The sequence below is a fragment of the Coregonus lavaretus genome (genome assembly GCF_964263955.1).
Source record: "Coregonus lavaretus genome assembly, chromosome: 2".
NCBI lineage: Eukaryota > Metazoa > Chordata > Actinopteri > Salmoniformes > Salmonidae > Coregonus > Coregonus lavaretus.
The window spans coordinates 43,536,729-43,555,608 of NC_139989.1; the positions used below are offsets into that span (position 1 = coordinate 43,536,729).

The 18,880-nt window shown below is 43.6% G+C and overlaps 2 protein-coding genes across 3 annotated transcripts in view; both read left to right on the forward strand.

Annotated features, from left to right (window-relative positions):
* LOC311146045 (shiftless antiviral inhibitor of ribosomal frameshifting protein homolog) lies at positions 1-9,496 on the forward strand. Of its 2 annotated transcripts, XM_084182496.1 has the most exons (10): positions 1-1,513; positions 1,544-2,025; positions 2,472-2,607; positions 3,278-3,327; positions 3,514-3,573; positions 3,906-3,947; positions 4,094-4,249; positions 4,478-4,581; positions 4,694-4,854; positions 5,032-9,496. In XM_084182496.1, exons 2-10 carry the CDS (start codon positions 1,999-2,001, stop codon positions 5,247-5,249), a joined length of 954 nt encoding a protein of 317 aa, XP_084038622.1. In that variant the 5' UTR covers positions 1-1,513; positions 1,544-1,998; the 3' UTR covers positions 5,250-9,496. The 2 variants fall into 2 exon arrangements, with proteins under 2 accessions (XP_084038622.1, XP_084038621.1); XM_084182495.1 differs by having other exon boundaries at positions 1-2,025.
* Positions 5,256-18,880, forward strand: part of tac4 (tachykinin precursor 4) — a gene marked incomplete at its 5' end in the record, with an annotated part of 23,485 nt that continues 9,860 nt past the window's right edge. The window contains one exon of the mRNA XM_084174038.1: positions 5,256-5,351. Within this exon, the coding sequence (XP_084030164.1) occupies positions 5,256-5,351 (96 nt within the window). The remainder of the gene's footprint in view (positions 5,352-18,880) is intronic.

Here is an 18,880-nt window from a genome sequence, read left to right on the forward strand (position 1 = left end):
TAAAAATGGAGATGGGGTGTTAAAGAAGATCAGTGTCAAGTGCAAAGAGTGAGCCGTGCGCCAGACCGAGTTCTGGAGGAGAAATTGAAGTGAATGAGGGCGAGTTAAGCGAGGTGGAAGGTGTGGTGAAGCGCTTGACATCATTGGACATGAGCAAAAATAATCTAGTTCAATAGGAGTGACAGTTTTGGATGTAAGTGGATCCTTGCCTTTTGGCAGATCTGTTTGTGGTTTCAGGATGGGTGGAAAAGTAGTTGGGTGCATTAGAATCCGTGAAGGTAACCTGTAGTGGACTTCTGATATTTGTTTGTGTTTCTTCTGACCAGAGGGAGCAGGCGCTCCGTGTCACGCAACTTGGGTCAAGATCTGTTTCATGCTTTGCTCTTAGGAACAGGGCACCATTGAAAGGAGTGATTTCTGGGGTAGCGTCAAGTGTGGTGGTGGGGCAATTGAAGTTGAAGATTCCCGGTGTTTGTGATGCCTGCCGTTTGGTGCGACGCAGACCCGGTGGGGAGCGTGGTGAAACAGAGGAGTCACTGTCAGTCCTTTTGAGTTTTGAGTCAGAGTCGACAAGGTCATGTTAGGATATATCAGTTATCCTGTTAGAGCTTTTGTGGCAAATCCACTGCGCTGTTTCAGGTGCAATGTTTATGGTCATGTCGCAGCAGTGTGTAGGAGGGAGATTTCAAGATGTGGGAAGTGTGCAGGAGGGCGTGGGACAGAGGATTGTGTAGTTTTGGCAAAGTTGTGTGTTTCAACTGTAGGGGTGTCAGGTTGAAGTGGCCAGAGAGTAGTGCAGAAGGTGTCGTATGCTGAGGCAGTGAAGAAAGTAGAGGCGGATGGGTCAAGGGTGAGGAATCCTGAGAGGATCCCAGTGAGTAGTAGATATGTGTCAGCACAGAGCGATAGGCCATAGAGTGTTTTGAGCTTCAGTTGGCTTCTTAGCGTTCATAGCAATGATTATCAACTGTACCGCAGAAATAGATGTTGTGGTGGCAGCTGCAGAGAAGTATTTGTGTATATGAGATTTTTTTATTTTTTTAGTCATTTAGCAGACGCTCTTATCCAGAGCGACTTACAGGAGCAATTAGGGTTAAGTGCCTTGCTCAAGGGCACATTGACAGATTGTGGGCACAATGCTCTTAACCACTAAGCTACCTGCCTCCCCCAGATTTGACTTCAGAAGAGTTACAGGGTGTGTTGAGTGGGGGTGTCCCGTTTTTTTAATGAGTGTAGATGGCAGCTGGATGTATGAGATTTTACTGCAGAGGAGTTATAAGATGTTTAGAGATAATTTTAATGAAATAGTGGTGTATATAGGTGTAGGGTTGGTTGGTGGTGAAATGTATTTTGGTAAATGTTTTACCCCTTTTTTATTTTTGTATCACAAATATAACGTGATTGAACATACACTACCGCACTGTAGGTGGCGGCATGCACAAACAAAATGTGAGAACGGCATGATACCTAAGAAGAAGAAAAAGCAGCGGGGGCTGGTTGTGTGGAAGAAAAAGCAGCGGGGGCTGGTTGTGTGGAAGAAAAGGCAGCGGGGGCTGGTTGTGTGCTCATTGGTTGGTGTGTGTTTGTTTTGACGGTGTGTGGCGTGCGTGTGCGTGTTGAGGCGTGGTGCGTGGTGCGTATGACCAGTCTAATGCCGCGTTCAAAACAACTCGGAACTGGGAACTCGGAAAATCCGACTTCAGTGTTTTCAAAACAACTGGGACCTCGGGAAAAAAACGAGCTCCCAACTGGGAAAAATCGATTTGAACGGTCATCCAACTCGGGCCTCTTTCTCCGATTTGCCGATCACTGACGTCATGATTTGACCTCGTATTTTTCCGAGTTCCCAGTTGTTTTGAACGCGGCATTTTATCAGAGTGAAAGTTGATAGTCAACACACTGCAACTGCAGAACTACAAGGAAATAGATCGATTGTTGCGAAATATTTTGCCATAGAATAACATATACAAGGATAGAAAAAGCCTCAACGATAATAAAATGAGCCGTCTGCAAGATGAATTTGAGGTAGGCTACGGTAAACTTAGTTTTCATTTGGCCAATAACAGTTTTATATGGTCAATTTGCATGCGCCTTTCATGTTTGTATTGTAGGTCTACGGATCCAATGTCCAATTTGTGTTTGGTCGATGTGAAACTTTTAACGTTAGATAAGAATTATGGTTTTTATCACATTTCTCATAAGTATAGCCTAAATCTAAATAACGTCATCAAACACTAGAGTTATTACACTTTATGAGTAGGTTAGAGAGGACCGGGCAAGAGCAGTGTGTGTTTGATGTGCGTTGTGTCGTGAAATGTTTTTGAATAAACCATGCCCGTAGGCTGCATTTGCATTTGTTGCAATGTTCTGTCGATCTTCCCGTTGAATGTGCCTGATCTTCTATTTTATTTGAGACCAGCCTGTTTATTTTAGATCCTTATTGTCATTTTCTTATTTGTCTGTTAATTTAGCTGGAGAAAAGTGTCAGGCGGTTCAGGGAGACATTCCATGGAAAGATAGCAGTGGAAAAGGCAACCTTACTGATGAGACGCTATGCCAACAACCATCACATGGTCACCTGGGCAGTTATACTGAAGAAAGGAAAGGGTAAAGAAATGGTTTACAGTAAATGCAAACCCCAGTCATACCACTATAGGAAACCCCATGGAGTGGTTTCCAAGACACAGGGTCCTGTACTAAAAAGCTTGTTCAATGGGGATTCTCCATTAAATTTGCTTCTTAGTCCAGGAACAGAACTAGGATTCATCTGTCCTGGAAACAATCCCTTAAAGGGGTAATCTGCAGTTGCTACATCCATTTGTTGCACTTATGCATTTATGAAATGTACCCATTGATTCTTGAAGAATATAATTTATGAGCTTAGTTCAACTGTCGTACCCCATCAGAACTCAAAATATAAGCTTGTTTTACTCCATTGTTTGTAAACAAAGTAAATGTAAACAAACACTATATAGCCTCAAAACATGGTTAAAACTATCATTTTTATAGAATGGATGGTCAGTCCTTGCATCCATAGCTCTGTGTATGAATTTAAAAGTGGCTACATTTCTCCAGCCCCATCCCTCGTTTTTTTTACAGAAACAGGGGCGGGGAAGATGCTTTGTTATTGTTTCAACTGCTGATTGGCTCTTTAACCTCTATTCAAACATGGTCTCTGGTGGTTTAACAACCATACCTATTATATTTGCGTTAAAGGGTTGGCCATGTTGACAATCTAATCTCTGATTCTTCCTCTTTCTCTACTCTTGCCATGTAGAGCTGGATGATGAGGACAGAACATGCTTACAGACGGATCAGGCTGTCAAGGTTACATTAATAAATTCCATACTATTCTCTGTCGCTTTGTGTGTGTTTATTTGGCGTAGGGGTGTATCCAGGCGGTCTCTATTTCTTTGAACATGTGTTTTTTTGTGGTCATAAACATGATAGTTCAGTTTTACCCTGACCCTTGACCCACCTCTCTCTCTCTCTCTCTCTCTCTCTCTCTCTCAGAACGTGGTGCAGAGACTCACAGCTGAGGAGAGGGAACCTCAGGTCCCTCCTGCACAACAGGTACAACACAGTCACAGTGTTAGTTAGTCCCTCTTTCATTAGGTTAAAGAGTCAATGTTCATCAGAAGACACCTGGATTTCAGGCATTTCAGTATAATGCAAAAGTCTCTGTTGATTTTGAAGTTCCATATTCCATAACCATATTGGTAATGGGTAATAACTCATTGGGAATAGATTTGTGAGCTATTATAACAACACTGTTCAAGGGCTGAAAGAGGGAATAAAACTCCTATCATATTATCCTGGTCCTATATCCAATCTGATAATCAGGTTGGTAAATTGGTTGCCTTGACTATTTCTAATTCTATGATGTACATTTGTCATCCCTACAGCCCCGAGGTAGCAGACACCCTGAAGACGATAATGATATTAAGGTCAGTCATCCACAGGCTATTTACCGACTTAACATTCATCCCTTTCCCCACCAGTGAAGTGGATGGCGAACTGAACAGTGTGTGTGTGTGTGTGTGTGTGTGTGTGCGCATGCGTGCATCCCTGCGCGTGCGTGTTGTGTCTTCAGGAGCTGGGAGAGCGTCTGCGGGTCCTGCCTCTCACTGAGAAGAACAAGCGAATGTTTGATAATGCCCAGCGCCACCTCACCCCCTCTGTCCTGCACCAGTTTGCCTGCCAGACCTGTGACAAGGACTGGTGGCGTCGGGTACCCCAGAGGAAGAGGGTAATACTCTTCCATACATACCCACCTGGTATCCACCGTTTTCTTCACACATTTGTACACACTGTTTGATATGCATGCCAAATCCATTCATAATAGTTCAAACGTATTTCTCCATGCCTGTGTCTGTAACTGTGTTCCTGTTACCTTGTTACTTTGTCTTATCGTGTGTATTTCACATGGCCAGTTCATCTACTAACTAGGGTCTCCACTGGCTGTCATCTCTCCTAGGTATCTCGCTGTCACCTGTGCAAGAAGAAATATGACCCTGTCCCTTATGACAAAATGTGGGGTATTGGAGAGTTCTGCTGCACCAAATGCACACGCTCCTTCAGGTAAAAGCTGGAGCTGTCCTGTACATGTGTGATTATGAGAACTAATGAGACATTCTCAATGTGATTTCATCTCTATGCACTTGTTATTCAATTGGTTTGATTTGTCCATCAGGGGCTTTGGGAGGATGGATTTGGGCTCCCCCTGCTACTCCTGCCGAACTCTGGTGACCCCAACAGAGATTCTTCCTCCACGCAAGGGAGTGGTAGGAATAGTAGGACCCAGGAAACCTATCCCACACAGCTGCCTCGCTGAGGACTGTTACAACAGACAAGGTTAAACTACACACACACACACACATACACACACACACACACACACACACACAGGATTGCTGTACTGTAGTTTGTAGTGTGTGTTACTACAAACAAGTACCACCAGATGGTGTCCTTTTACATGTCTGTCTGGCTGCTTGCTCCAGCCAACTAACTGGACTTGTGCTTCCATTCCAGAGCCCCATGTTCCTGGGACAGAGTGTGTCCACCCCCGCAGTCGCCAGAGGAACAGGAAGCCTCGCGTGGTGAACCCCAGCTCCATCCACATCAGCTCCGGCTCCACCGTCAACACCTGCCTGAGCCAAGGAAGCCTGGAGAACCTGTACGACCTCATCATGGATGACATCAGAGAGGAGAGTGAGGAAGACAACAGTAGTGGCAGCAGCAGCAGCTAGAGCACCACTGATGTGACCAGTGACCAACACAGTCGTGAGCAGCTTCCCTGCTTCCCCAATGGTGCTTCCAACGATCAGGATTTTCTTAGGTTCACTTTCAGTGTAAGGATGGCATCTCATAAGCCTACTGATATAGTATTGGTTTTACTTTCCTTTCATTTTAAAAACCATGAAAAGACTGCTCAATATTCACAACAGTCAGATGGTATAAGTGAGATGATATAACTTGTTTCATGTTTTGCTTTTGGCTTTGTTTATGCTTACTGAAGTGTTGTTGCCGCTGTTGCTGCTTTGTTAATGTCTGAATGACAAGGGGAGATTGACCGCACTGGCAACGTCCCAAAACTCTGCCTTTACTTTTGGTTACCTATTCAGGAGTTAGCTTTCTAGCAGGGGTGGGTAGAGTAGCCAAAAATTGTACTCAAGTAAAAGTACTGTTACTTCAGAATAATATGACTCAAGTAAAAGTAAAAAGTAGTCATCCAAATAATTACTTGAGTAAGAGTAAAAAAGTACTTGGTGAAAAAACTACTCAAGTACTGAGTAAACTGTTGAGTAACGTCTGATTTATTTTTTAACACAAGACAACAATCAGACAGACAAAAATACAAAATAATCATCTTTAGACAAATTATAGTTCATCCAATCAATAAAATAAATTAAAATGAATTACAAAAGTTTAAATTAAAACAATTCAGGTAAATTCAAGTACTTAAAATAAATAAGCACAAGTAACACACATTTCCAAACCTTTATACTTTTTTTTACCAGGCAGAACTAGAACGAGGCAGCCCATAAACTCTCATAAACTGTGTGTGTGTGTGTGTGTCTCCACAGTGTCTCCACAGTGACAGAACAACAGAAGGAAACACACAAACATTTCATACCAGACATGCTGAACAGAAAACTGCACACCAGAAGGAAGCGGTCATCGTAAAATAATCAATAGGTGTTGATTAGGCCAACTCAGTACCTTTGTATTGTATGGTGTTAGAAATTGCGTAATTCAAATCTGGTATTGGAATAAGAGAAAACATAATCAAGAGATATTCAATCCAAGCTAAATTTATTATATGCAAAATGTATGTATGATAAGTATGATGGTTCGTATACGGGCTCACTGAAATACCACGCAGGGCAGACAGAGAACTAATCCATTGTTACAGGTTCTTCTTCAAATACTCTGACAGAGATATTTCCCACTCCCTGCTGGCCAATCAGAGTAGAGACTGAGCGTGGTTTGGACTTACTCAGCCAATCCGTTGGCGCACGGGCTGGTCCCACCCCTTGGCGCTCCACTTGTTGCACACTGTTGCCAGGCATACGTTTTTATCATAACCACCTGTGGAGTAAGCACCCAAAAGACACCACTGTACTGTGAATACATACGTTCAAGGACGGTTCACAGACAACAAAGAGGCAGTGTTCGTATCTGTAAGAAATACAAGTCTTATCTGTCCTTCCCCCTAACGTTCCTTACATGAATCACAGCCTGTTATGTGAAACAATTTATATCAGTATAGTACAAACCTATGCTTATCATTAATGCATTCCTTCTAAGCTATTCATCACATACAGATTGAGATGGGGTCAAATACTTATTTCCCTCATTAAAATGCTATTCAATTTTAGTTGTTATTCTGTAACTCGTTACTACCCACCTCTGCTTTCTAGTAATGTGTGTGTTCAAACACATTTGTCATATCAGCTTGAACAAGAATATATTATAAAACACAAATAATGCATTTTGGTTTCCCCCCAAAAAACACAATAATGCATTATGAAATCTTACTATTATTAATTTTCAATACGACTCAGGTTCAAATCAAATTGTATTTGTCACATGCGCCGAATACAACAGGTGTAGACCTTACCGTGAAATCCTTACTTACAAGCCCTTAACAAACAATGCAGAGTTAAACAAATAAAAAAGTAAAATATTTGCACACAAAAAACTACAGTTTAAAAAGGTAACACCATAAAATAACAATAACAAGGCTATATACAGGGTGTACTGGTACCGAGTCAATGTGCGCGGTACAGGTTAATTGAGGTAATATGTACAGTGAGGGAAAAAAGTATTTGATCCCCTGCTGATTTTGTACGTTTGCCCACTGACAAAGAAATGATCAGTCTATAATTTTAATGGTAGGTTTATTTGAACAGTGAGAGACAGAATAACAACTAAAATTGATTAGCATTTTAATGAGGGAAATAAGTATTTGACCCCATCTCAATCAGAAATATTTCTGGCTCCCAGGTGTCTTTTATACAGGTAACGAGCTGAGATTAGGAGCACACTCTTAAAGGGAGTGCTCATAATCTCAGTTTGTTACCTGTATAAAAGACACCTGTCCACAGAAGCAATCAATCAATCAGATTCCAAACTCTCCACCATGGCCAAGACCAAAGAGCTCTCCAAGGATGTCAGGGACAAGATTGTAGACCTACACAAGGGTGGAATGGGCTACAAGACAATCGCCAAGCAGCTTGGTGAGAAGGTGACAACAGTTGGTGCGATTATTGGCAAATGGAAGAAACACAAAATAACTTTCAATCTCCCTCGGCCTGGGGCTCCATGCAAGATCTCACCTCGTGGAGTTGCAATGATCATGAGAACGGTGAGGAATCAGCCCAGAACTACATGGGAGGATCTTGTCAATGATCTCAAGGCAGCTGGGACCATAGTCACCAAGAAAACAATTGGTAACACACTACGCCGTGAAGGACTGAAATCCTGCAGCGCCCGCAAGGTCCCCCTGCTCAAGAAAGCACATATACAGGCCCGTCTGAAGTTTGCCAATGAACATCTGAATGATTCAGAGGAGAACTGGGTGAAAGTGTTGTGGTCAGATGAGACCGAAATCGAGCTCTTTGGCATCAACTCACCGTGTTTGGAGGAGGAGGAATGCTGCCTATGACCCCAAGAGCACCATCCCCACTGTCAAACATGGAGGTGGAAACATTATGCTTTGGGGGTGTTTTTCTGCTAAGGGGACAGGACAACTTCACCGCATCAAAGGGACGATGGACGGGGCCATGTACCGTCAAATCTTCGGTGAGAACCTCCTTCCTTCAGCCAGGGCATTGAAAATGGGTCGTGGATGGGTATTCCAGCATGACAATGACCCAAAACACACGGCCAAGGCAACAAAGGAGTGGCTCAAGAAGAAGCACATTAAGGTCCTGGAGTGGCCTAGCCAGTCTCCAGACCGTAATCCCATAGAAAATCTGTGGAGGGAGCTGAAGGTTTGAGTTGCCAAACGTCAGCCTCGAAACCTTAATGACTTGGAGAAAATCTGCAAAGAGGAGTGGGACAAAATCCCTCCTGAGATGTGTGCAAACCTAGTGGCCAACTACAAGAAACGTCTAACCTCTGTGATTGCCAAGAAGGGTTTTGCCACCAAGTACTAAGTCATGTTTTGCAGAGGGGTCAAATACTTATTTCCCTCATTAAAATGCGAATCAATTTATAACATTTTTGACATGCGTTTTTCTGGATTATAGACTGATCATTTCTTTGTCAGTGGGCAAACGTACAAAATCAGCAGGGGATCAAATACTTTTTTCCCTCACTGTACATGTAGATAGGGGTAAAGTGACTATGCATAGATAATAAACAGCGAGTAGCAGCAGCGTAAAAAAGGGTGTCAATGCAAATAGACCGGGTAGCCATTTGATTAACTGTTCAGCAGTCTTATGGCTTGGGGATAGAAGCTGTTGAGGAGCCTTTTGGACCTAGACTTGGCGCTCCGGTACCACTTGCCGTGCAGTAGCAGAGAGAACAGTCTATGACATGGGTGGCTGGATTCATTGACAATTTGCAGGGCCTTTCTCTGACACCGCCTGGTTTAGAGGTCCTGGATGGCAGGGAGCTAGGAGGAAAAATCACAGATATACCACCGTGGATTTTAATAAATCACTGTAAATAATTTAGAATATAGTATATTGAAGCAACAAAAAAAGAGGAAGTTATTATTTTATACTAGTACAATTGCTCAGAGAAAGAGATGTTGTTCAACATGTAATATTTTTTTCCTCTAAAAAAGGTAGTGGTCAAAATGATTGACAGCCCTAAAGATTCTTATAAAGAAAGTAGTCAAAAGTTTTGTATTTGGTTCCATGTTCCTAGCACACAATGACTACATAAAGCTTGTGACTCTACAAACTTGTTGGATGCATTTGCAGTTCGTTTTAGTTGTGTTTCAGATAATTTTGTGCCCAATAGAAATGAATGGTAAATCATGTATTGTGTCTTTTTGGAGTCACTTTGATTGTAAATAAGAATAGAATGCTTCTAAACACTTCTACATTAATGTGGGTGCTACCATGATTGTGGATTAATCCTTAATGAATCGTAAATAATGATAAGTGAGAAAGTTACAGAGGGACTAAACTCCTAGGTATAACATTGGATGTCAATTATCATGGTCAAGTCATATTGACAATGTTGTTGTGAAGATGGGGAGGGGTATATCTGTTATAAAAGGATGTTCTGCGTTGTTAACACAAATCAACTGTACTAGTTGTTCAGGCTCTGGTCTTGTAATATGATGAAGTGAAGCAAAGAAAGACCTAGCAAATCTGCAGCAGGCTGAAAACAGAGCAGCACGCCTTGCCCATACAGTGCATTCGGAAAGTATTCAGACCCCTTTACTTTTTCCACATTTTGTTACGTTACAGCCTTATTCTAAAATTGATTAAATAGTTTTTTTCCCTCATCAATCTACACACAATACCCCATAATGACAAAGCAAAAACAGAAATATCACATTTACATAAGTATTCAGATCCTTTATTCAGTACTTTGTTGAAGCACCTTTTGGCAGCAATTACAGCCACGATTCTTCTTGGGTATGACGCTACAAGCTTGGCACACCTGTATTTGGGGAGTTTCTCCCATTCTTCTCTGCAGATCCTCTCGCTCTCTCAGGTTGGATGGGGAGCGTCGCTGCACAGCTATTTTCAGGTCTCTCTGGAGATGTTCGATCTGGTTCAAGTCCAGGCTCTGGCTTGGCCACTCAAGGACATTCAGTGACTTGTACTGCATTGTCTTGTACAGCCACTCCTGCATTGTCTTGGCTGTGTGCTTAGGGTCGTTATCCTGTTGGAAGGTGAACCTTCGCCCCAGTCTGAGGTCCTGAGTGCTCTGGAGCAGGTTTTCATCAAGGATCTCGCTGTACTTTGCTCCATTCATCTTACCCTCGATCCTGACTAGTCTCCCAGTCCCTGCCGCTGAAAAACATCCTCACAGCATGATCCTGCCACCACCATGCTTCACCTTAGGGATGGTGCCAGGTTTCCTCCAGATGTGACGCTTGGCATTCAGGCCAAAGAGTTAAATCTTGGTTTCATCAGACAAGAGAATCTTGTTTCTCATGGTCTGAGAGTCCTTTAGGTGCCTTTTGGCAAACTCCAAGCGGGCTGTCATGTGCCTTTTACTGAGGAGTGGCTTCCATCTGGCCACTCTACCATAAAGGCCTGATTGGTGGAGTGCTGCAGAGATGGTTGTCCTTTTGGAAGGTTCTCCTATCTCCACAGAGGAACTCTGGAGCTCTGTCAGAGTGACCATTGGGTTCTTGGTCACCTCCCTGACCAAGGCCCTTCTCCCCCGATTACTCAGTTTGGCCGGGTGGCCAGCTCTAGGAAGAGTGTTGGTGGTTCCAAACTTCTTCCATTTAAGAATGATGGAGGCCACTGTGTTCTTGGGGACCTTCAATGCTACAGGAATTGTTTTGGTACCCTTCCCCAGATCTATGCCTCGACACAATCCTGTCTCGGAGCTCTACGGTCAATTCCTTCGACCTCATGGCTTGGTTTTGCTCTGACATGCACTGTCAACTGTGGGGCCTTATATAGACAGGTGTGTGCCTTTCCAAATCATGTCCAATCAATTGAATTTACCACAGGTGGACTTCAATCAAGTTGTAGAAACATCTCAAGATTATCAATGGAAACAGGATGCACCTGAGCTCAATTTCGAGTCTCATAACAAAGGGTCTGATTACTTATGTAAATTAGGTATTTCTGTTTTAATTATTTGTAATAAACTTGCAACAAATTCTAAAAACCTCTTTTCGCTTTGTCATTATTGGGTATTGTGTGTAGATGGATGAGGATTTTTATTTATTGAATCAATTTTAGAATAAGGCTGTAACGTAACAAAATGTGGAAAAGGGAAGGGGTCTGAATACTTTCCGAATGCACTGTAACTGCATATACAGAACTAACATCAACAACATGCATGCCAGTCTTTCCTTGTTGAGGGTTAAAGAGAGATGAAATGCTTCTCTTGTAGTTTTTATGAGAAATATTACTGTGTTATAAATTCCAGATTTTCTGCATAATCAAATAACATACAGCTCAGACACCCATACATACCACACAAGACAGGGGACTCTTAACAGTATTATACAGAGCCATGATCCCATGGAACTCCCTTCTCATCTCCAATTACTCAAGCAAATATCAAAATGGCCTAACATTTTTTTTTCATAAAACAACATCTCTTGGCACAATAGGGACTGTGAAATGACACACGCACACACAGACACACTATCACACTCTAACACACACATCATTCTTTAGTTGTATTGTTTGTACAGTGGGGAAAAAAAGTATTTAGTCAGCCACCAATTGTGCAAGTTCTCCCACTTAAAAAGATGAGAGAGGCCTGTAATTTTCATCATAGGTACACGTCAACTATGTCAGACAAATTGAGGAAAAAAATTCCAGAAAAACACATTGTAGGATTTTTAATGAATTTATTTGCAAATTATGGTGGAAAATAAGTATTTGGTCACCTACAAACAAGCAAGATTTCTGGCTCTCACAGACCTGTAACTTCTTCTTTAAGAGGCTCCTCTGTCCTCCACTCGTTACCTGTATTAATGGCACCTGTTTGAACTTGTTATCAGTATAAAAGACACCTGTCCACAACCTCAAACAGTCACACTCCAAACTCCACTATGGCCAAGACCAAAGAGCTGTCAAAGGACACCAGAAACAAAATTGTAGACCTGCACCAGGCTGGGAAGACTGAATCTGCAATAGGTAAGCAGCTTGGTTTGAAGAAATCAACTGTGGGAGCAATTATTAGGAAATGGAAGGCATACAAGACCACTGATAATCTCCCTCGATCTGGGGCTCCACGCAAAATCTCACCCCATGGGGTCAAAATGATCACAAGACCGGTGAGCAAAAATTCCAGAACCACACGGGGGGACCTAGTGAATGACCTGCAGAGAGCTGGGACCAAAGTAACAAAGCCTACCATCAGTAACACACTACGCCGCCAGGGACTTAAATCCTGCAGTGCCAGACGTGTCCCCCTGCTTAAGCCAGTACATGTCCAGGCCCGTGCTAGAGTGCATTTGGATGATCCAGAAAAGGATTGGGAGAATGTCATATGGTCAGATGAAACCAAAATAGAACTTTTTGGTAAAAACTCAACTCGTCGTGTTTGGAGGACAAAGAATGCTGAGTTGCATCCAAAGAACACCATACCCACTGTGAAGCATGGGGGTGGAAACATCATGCTTTGGGGCTGTTTTTCTGCAAAAGGACCAGGACGACTGATCCGTGTAAAGGAAAGAATGAATGGGGCCATGTATCGTAAGATTTTGAGTGAAAACCTCCTTCCATCAGCAAGGGCATTGAAGATGAAACGTGGCTGGGTCTTTCAGTATGACAATGATCCCAAACACACCGCCCGGGCAACGAAGGAGTGGCTTCGTAAGAAGCATTTCAAGGTCCTGGAAGTCTCCAGATCTCAACCCCATAGAAAATCTTTGGAGGGAGTTGAAAGTCTGTGTTGCCCAGCGACAGCCCCAAAACATCACTGCTCTAGAGGAGATCTGCATGGAGGAATGGGCCAAAATACCAGCAACAGTGTGTGAAAACCTTGTGAAGACTTACAGAAAACATTTGACCTGTGTCATTGCCAACAAAGGGTATATAACAAATTATTGAGAAACTTTTGTTATTGACCAAATACTTATTTTCCACCATATTTTGCAAATAAATTCATTAAAAATCCTACAATGTGATTTTCTGGAATTTTTTCCTCATTTTGTCTGTCATAGTTGACGTGTACCTATGATGAAAATTACAGGCCTCTCTCATCTTTTTAAGTGGGAGAACTTGCACAATTGGTGGCTGACTAAATACTTTTTTTCCCCACTGTATATCGTTGTATGTTTGTATATTATTGTATTTTACATTTGTGTGACGGTTCTTGGCTGTCAGTGTATCAGTGTTTTGTTACTTTCCATGTTTTATGTTTTTGTGTGGACCCCAGGAAGAATAGCTGCTGCTTCGGCAAAAGCTAATGGGGATCCGAATGAACCAATAAAACCAGTACTCATTCAGGATTTTCTGACACAAAATTTCTATTGGGCACAAAATAATCTGAAACACGACCAAAAAGAACTGCAAATGCATCCAACAAGTTTGTAGAGTCACAAGCTTGATGTATTCATTGTTTGCTAGGAATATGGGAGCAAATACTCAACTTTCGACTACTTTATGTTAACAAATCTTTAGGGGTGTCAATAATTTTGACCCCTACCTTTTTGAAAAAAGTATTACTTGTTAAGCAAATCTCTTTCTTTGAGCAATTGTATTACTACAGTAGATTGTGAAAGTATTCACCCCCCTTGACATTTTTCCTAGTTTGTTGCCTTACAACATGGAATTAAAATTGATTTTTGGGGGGTTTGTATCATTTGATTTACACAACATGCCTACCACTTTGAAGATGCAAAATATTTTTTTATTGTGAAACAAACAAGAAATAAGACAAAAAAACTGAAAACTTGCATAACTATTCACCCCCCCAAAGTCAATACTTTGTAGAGCCACCTTTTGCAGCAATTACAGCTGCAAGTCTCTTGGGGTATGTCTCTATAAGCTTGGCACATCTAGCCACTGGGATTTTTGCCCATTCTTCAAGGCAAAACTGCTCCAGCTCCTTCAAGTTGGATGGGTTCCGCTGGTGTACAGCAATCTTCAAGTCATACCACAGATTCTCAATTAGATTAAGGTCTGGGCTTTGACAAGGCCATTCCAAGACATTTAAATGTTTCCCATTGAACCACTCAAGTGTTGCTTTAGCAGTATGCTTAGGGTCATTGTCCTGCTGGAAGGTGAACCTCCGTCCCAGTCTCAAATCTCTGGAAGACTGAAACAGGTTTCCCTCAAGAATTTCCCTGTATTTAGCACCATCCATCATTCCTTCAATTCTGACCAGTTTTCCAGTCCCTGCCGATGAAAAACATCCCCACAATATGATGCTGCCACCACCATGTTTCACTGTGGGGATGGTGTTCTCGGGGTGATGAGAGGTGTTGGGTTTGCACCAGACATAGCGTTTTCCTTGATGGCCAAAAAGCTCAATTTTTGTCTCATCTGACCAGAGTACCTTCTTCCATATGTTTGGGGAGTCTCCCACATGCCTTTTGGCGAACACCAAACGTGTTTGCTTATTTTTGTCTTTAAGCAATCGCTTTTTTCTGGCCACTCTTCCATAAATCCCAGCACTGTGGAGTGTACGGCTTAAAATGGTCCTATGGACAGATACTCCAATCTCCACTGTGGAGCTTTGCAGCTCTTTCAGGGTTATCTTTGGTCTCTTTGTTGCCTCTCTGATTAATGCCCTCCTTGCCTGGTCCGTGAGTTTTGGTGGGCGGCCCTCTCCTGGCAGGTATGCTGTGGTGCCATATTCTTTCCATTTTTTAATAATGGATTTAATGGTGCTCCGTGGGATGTTCAAAGTTTCTGATATTTTTTTATAACCCAACCCTTCTCCACAACTTTGTCCCTGACCTGTTTGGAGAGCTCCTTGGTCTTCATGGTGCCGCTTGTTTGGTGGTACCCCTTGCTTAGTGGTGTTGCAGACTCTAATTTTTTGAAACAAGTTCTTTTTTTTCATTTCACTTCACCAATTTGGACTATTTTGTGTATGTCCATTACATGAAAGCGAAATTAAAATCAATTTAAATTACAGGTTGTAATGCAACAAAATAGGGAAAACGCCAAGGGGGATTAATACTTTTGCAAGGCACTGTATAAAATTATGTAATTTCCCACTTTTTTTGAGCATACAATACAGCTCAGTATTTGAATTATTTATTTTATACAGTCCTTATTGCTCATCTTTATCAAGAGTGTCAATCATTTCGGACCCCACTGTACACACTCTTTGCCCTGTCACGCCCTGGCTCTGGGGACTCTAGTATGTTGAGCCAGGGTGTGAGTTTTCATGTGTGTTGGTTCTAGTTGTTGTATATCTATGTTGGCCAGGGTGGCTCCCAATCAGAGACGGCTGTAGCTCGTTGTCTCTGATTGGGAGTCATACTTAGGTAGCCGTTAGGCATTCATTCATTGTGGTTTCTTGTTCTTGTTGGTTTGTGTTTGACCATTGACTGTCACGTCATCGTTTTGTTGTTTTTGATCGTGTGATCATTATATAAATAAATATGTTCGCATTCAGCGCTGCGCCTTGGTCCTCCTCTGTTCCCGACGAGCGTGACAGAAGAAACCACCAAGACTGGACCAAGCAGCGTGTCCAGGAGCCATCGCCAGGGAGATCTCTAGCAGATCTCCTTCGCCTCCTCGACTGGGTCAAGCCGGGTGGGGAAGAGAAGGGCTTGACATGGAAGCAGAAGGGCGAAAGGCTGGCGAGGGACATGGAGACCTGGTCCACGGGTAGGAGAGACGCCCAGAATTTTTTTAGGGGGGGGGCTAACGCCGTGGACGACGGGCCAGCAGGAGACCGCGGCAGAGCGGCCCAGCGGGTTGGCAGAGGAGGCCGCCAGGTTACGGGGGCCACTGGTCGAAGAGGGGATGGAAGGTTTAGAGGCACGGCGAGAGGTACTGGGGTGTGTTACCAGTCCGGTCCGGCCCATTCCAGATCCCTGCGTAGGACCAGTGGTGTGTGTCCCCAGTACGGTCCGGCCTGTTCCTGCTCCCCGCACCAGGCCAATGGTGCGCGTCATCAGCCCGGCTCGGCCCGTTCCTGCTCCCCGCACCAAGTCAGTGGTGCGCTTCGTCAGCCCGGCTCGGCCCGTTCCTGCTCCCCGCACCAAGTCAGTGGTGCGCTTCGTCAGCCCGGCGCGGCCCGTTCCTGCTCCCCGCACCAAGTCAGTGGTGCGCTTCGTCAGCCCGGCGCGGCCCGTTCCTGCTCCCCGCACCAAGTCAGTGGTGCGCTTCGTCAGCCCGGCTCGGCCCGTTCCTGCTCCCCGCACCAAGTCAGTGGTGCGTTTCGTCAGCCCGGTTCGGCCCGCTCCTGCTCCCCGCACCAAGTCAGGGGTGCGTTTCGTCAGCCCGGCTCGGGCCGTTCCTGCTCCCCACACCAAGCCAGTGGTGTGCGTCGTCAGTCCGGCACAGCCCGTGCCTGTTCCACTAGTGCCTGGTTCAGCACGGGTCAGCTGCTTCACGCCGGAGCTAGAGCGATCCGCTCCACCAGTGTGCAGTCCAGCTCCGGTCAGCAGGGCCAGACCGGACCAGGGGTACTTTGGGGGGTTAGAGAGCGAGTGGGGATCATGCCCGGAGCCGGATCCGCCGCCAAGGCGGAGTGCCCACCCGGTCCCTCCCCTGTGGAATTTGGTTGGCGCGGTCGGAGTCCGCGCCTTTAGGGGGGGGGGGTACTGTCACGCCCTGGCTCTGGGGACTCTAGTATGTTGAGCCAGGGTGTGAGTTTTCATGTGTGTTGGTTCTAGTTGTTGTATATCTATGTTGGCCAGGGTGGCTCCCAATCAGAGACGGCTGTAGCTCGTTGTCTCTGATTGGGAGTCATACTTAGGTAGCCGTTAGGCATTCATTCATTGTGGTTTCTTGTTCGTGTTGGTTTGTGTTTGACCATTGACTGTCACGTCATCGTTTTGTTGTTTTTGATCGTGTGATCATTATATAAATAAATATGTTCGCATTCAACGCTGCGCCTTGGTCCTCCTCTGTTCCCGACGAGCGTGACATGCCCCTGGGAAATCATATTTGTTTGCCAAATTGAAGCATAGGGAAAGCAGTTAGGAGCTTAGAAATGTCTCAGGGATTAACCTATTTACAAGGTTATCTTTTCCCTGAATATGCAGTAAATGTTTATTGCTGATTTATAAATGATCTATAAAATAACGCAGTTATATAGTTATTACTTTAATATAAAATGACAACACTGTATGTGTTACCCTGATATCTTCATATAATATACAGAAGGTCGGACTAAATGGCAAGATCCTGTTGAGTATTGAATACACAATTCATTAATTGACTCAGTACAGTGGCTTGCCATCCCATGTGTGATTTAACACTGCTTATCTTCCGATGTGACAGTTATAGTTTAGTAAAAAGGGGTTGACTTGATTATAAAGCCCAGGGTACGTCAGTAGTTTACCACACAGTGGCTAGTGGTGTGGAGAGGAGATGAGATGAAGGTGGATGCCTCTCAGTGACTCGCTCTTTAAAATACAATTTCCCCACAGAGTGTGGGTGTACCTCACAGCTCAGTCTGGCAGGTAGTGAGATCTAGCCCATCTGTGACACACACACACGTTGCAGTGGAGAGCGAGTGTGTGCCATACTGCAACACACCAACTAACAGACTGATGTTTGTTTTGAGTTTAACTGCTTTCCAATCAGTCGAGGACTTTAGAGGAAACATGCCTCAAAGACACATGTTGGTCTCTCAGGCAAATGATTGAGTCAATCCATCATTGAGGGAAATGCCCAGTCATATTAATGACGTGTTCATTGGAGTAAGCTCTCTTAATGGGACGCACATTAAGGGGCCTATAAGATATGAGGCGTTCTATTGTAATCTTGTGCAATAGACAGACAAGCTACTTTTTGTGTAGGTATTGAATGTACAATGTCTCTTCATATTCCCCTAGGAACAAACAATCTTGATTTATAAAGGGGAAGAAAGATATGTGAAAAATACATTGCAATAATTGATCATTTTGATGTGGCATGTAAGGACACTAAGGATTCCTTAAGGATATTTCACATATTGCACTTTGTGTTCAATGTAGGAAATAAGAACTACTTATTTTAGTAGGTGTGCCAGCTCAGGATACATTTATATGTAACATATATGTGCACATATGGACAGCAGCAGCCTGTCAGTTTGGAGAGCGGTGACAGTGTTTCTCATCAGGACACTCAGATCATCTGACGACCCTCCTTAGATCACCGCCTCAATCAGCCTTCGTCTGGTCTGGTCTAACTCATCTCATCTCATCCTCTGACCCTTCCCTCATCACTCCACACCTAAACATGGCCAGAGATGTCTGACTACTTTCAATCACCAGAAACTGTCAGAGAGAAATGTCTTACCTCACCTAAAGCTTCCTTTCTTTAGATGTGTGCCTTCACAAAATGTTGGCATCTGTGAGAATTACACGTGCTAAAAAGCACAAACAAAGATGATTACCAATCAAATTGAATGTTTTTGTCTGCAATTCAATGAGATTGATATCTTACATTTGTTAACATAAAATTAATCCCTTGATAGTTGATGGTGGACTGTTGAGGAAGTCGACTAAACCATTCCATTGTTTCTGCAACTACCTCCCCCTAACAAGAAAAGTTTAAAATGTTTTCTACCCTCTTGTGGCTTTGAGTCTTGTGACTTT

What these genes read in the sequence shown, in the direction of transcription:
- LOC311146045 (XM_084182495.1), top strand. Translation starts at nt 1,999, where the DNA reads ATGAGCCGTCTGCAAGATGAATTTGAG. An exon ending in AGGTCCCTCCTGCACAACAG is followed by an intron (nt 3,574 to 3,905) that starts GTACAACACAGT and finishes TCATCCCTACAG; the next exon opens with CCCCGAGGTAGCAGACACCC. An exon ending in AAATGCACACGCTCCTTCAG is followed by an intron (nt 4,582 to 4,693) that starts GTAAAAGCTGGA and finishes TTTGTCCATCAG; the next exon opens with GGGCTTTGGGAGGATGGATT.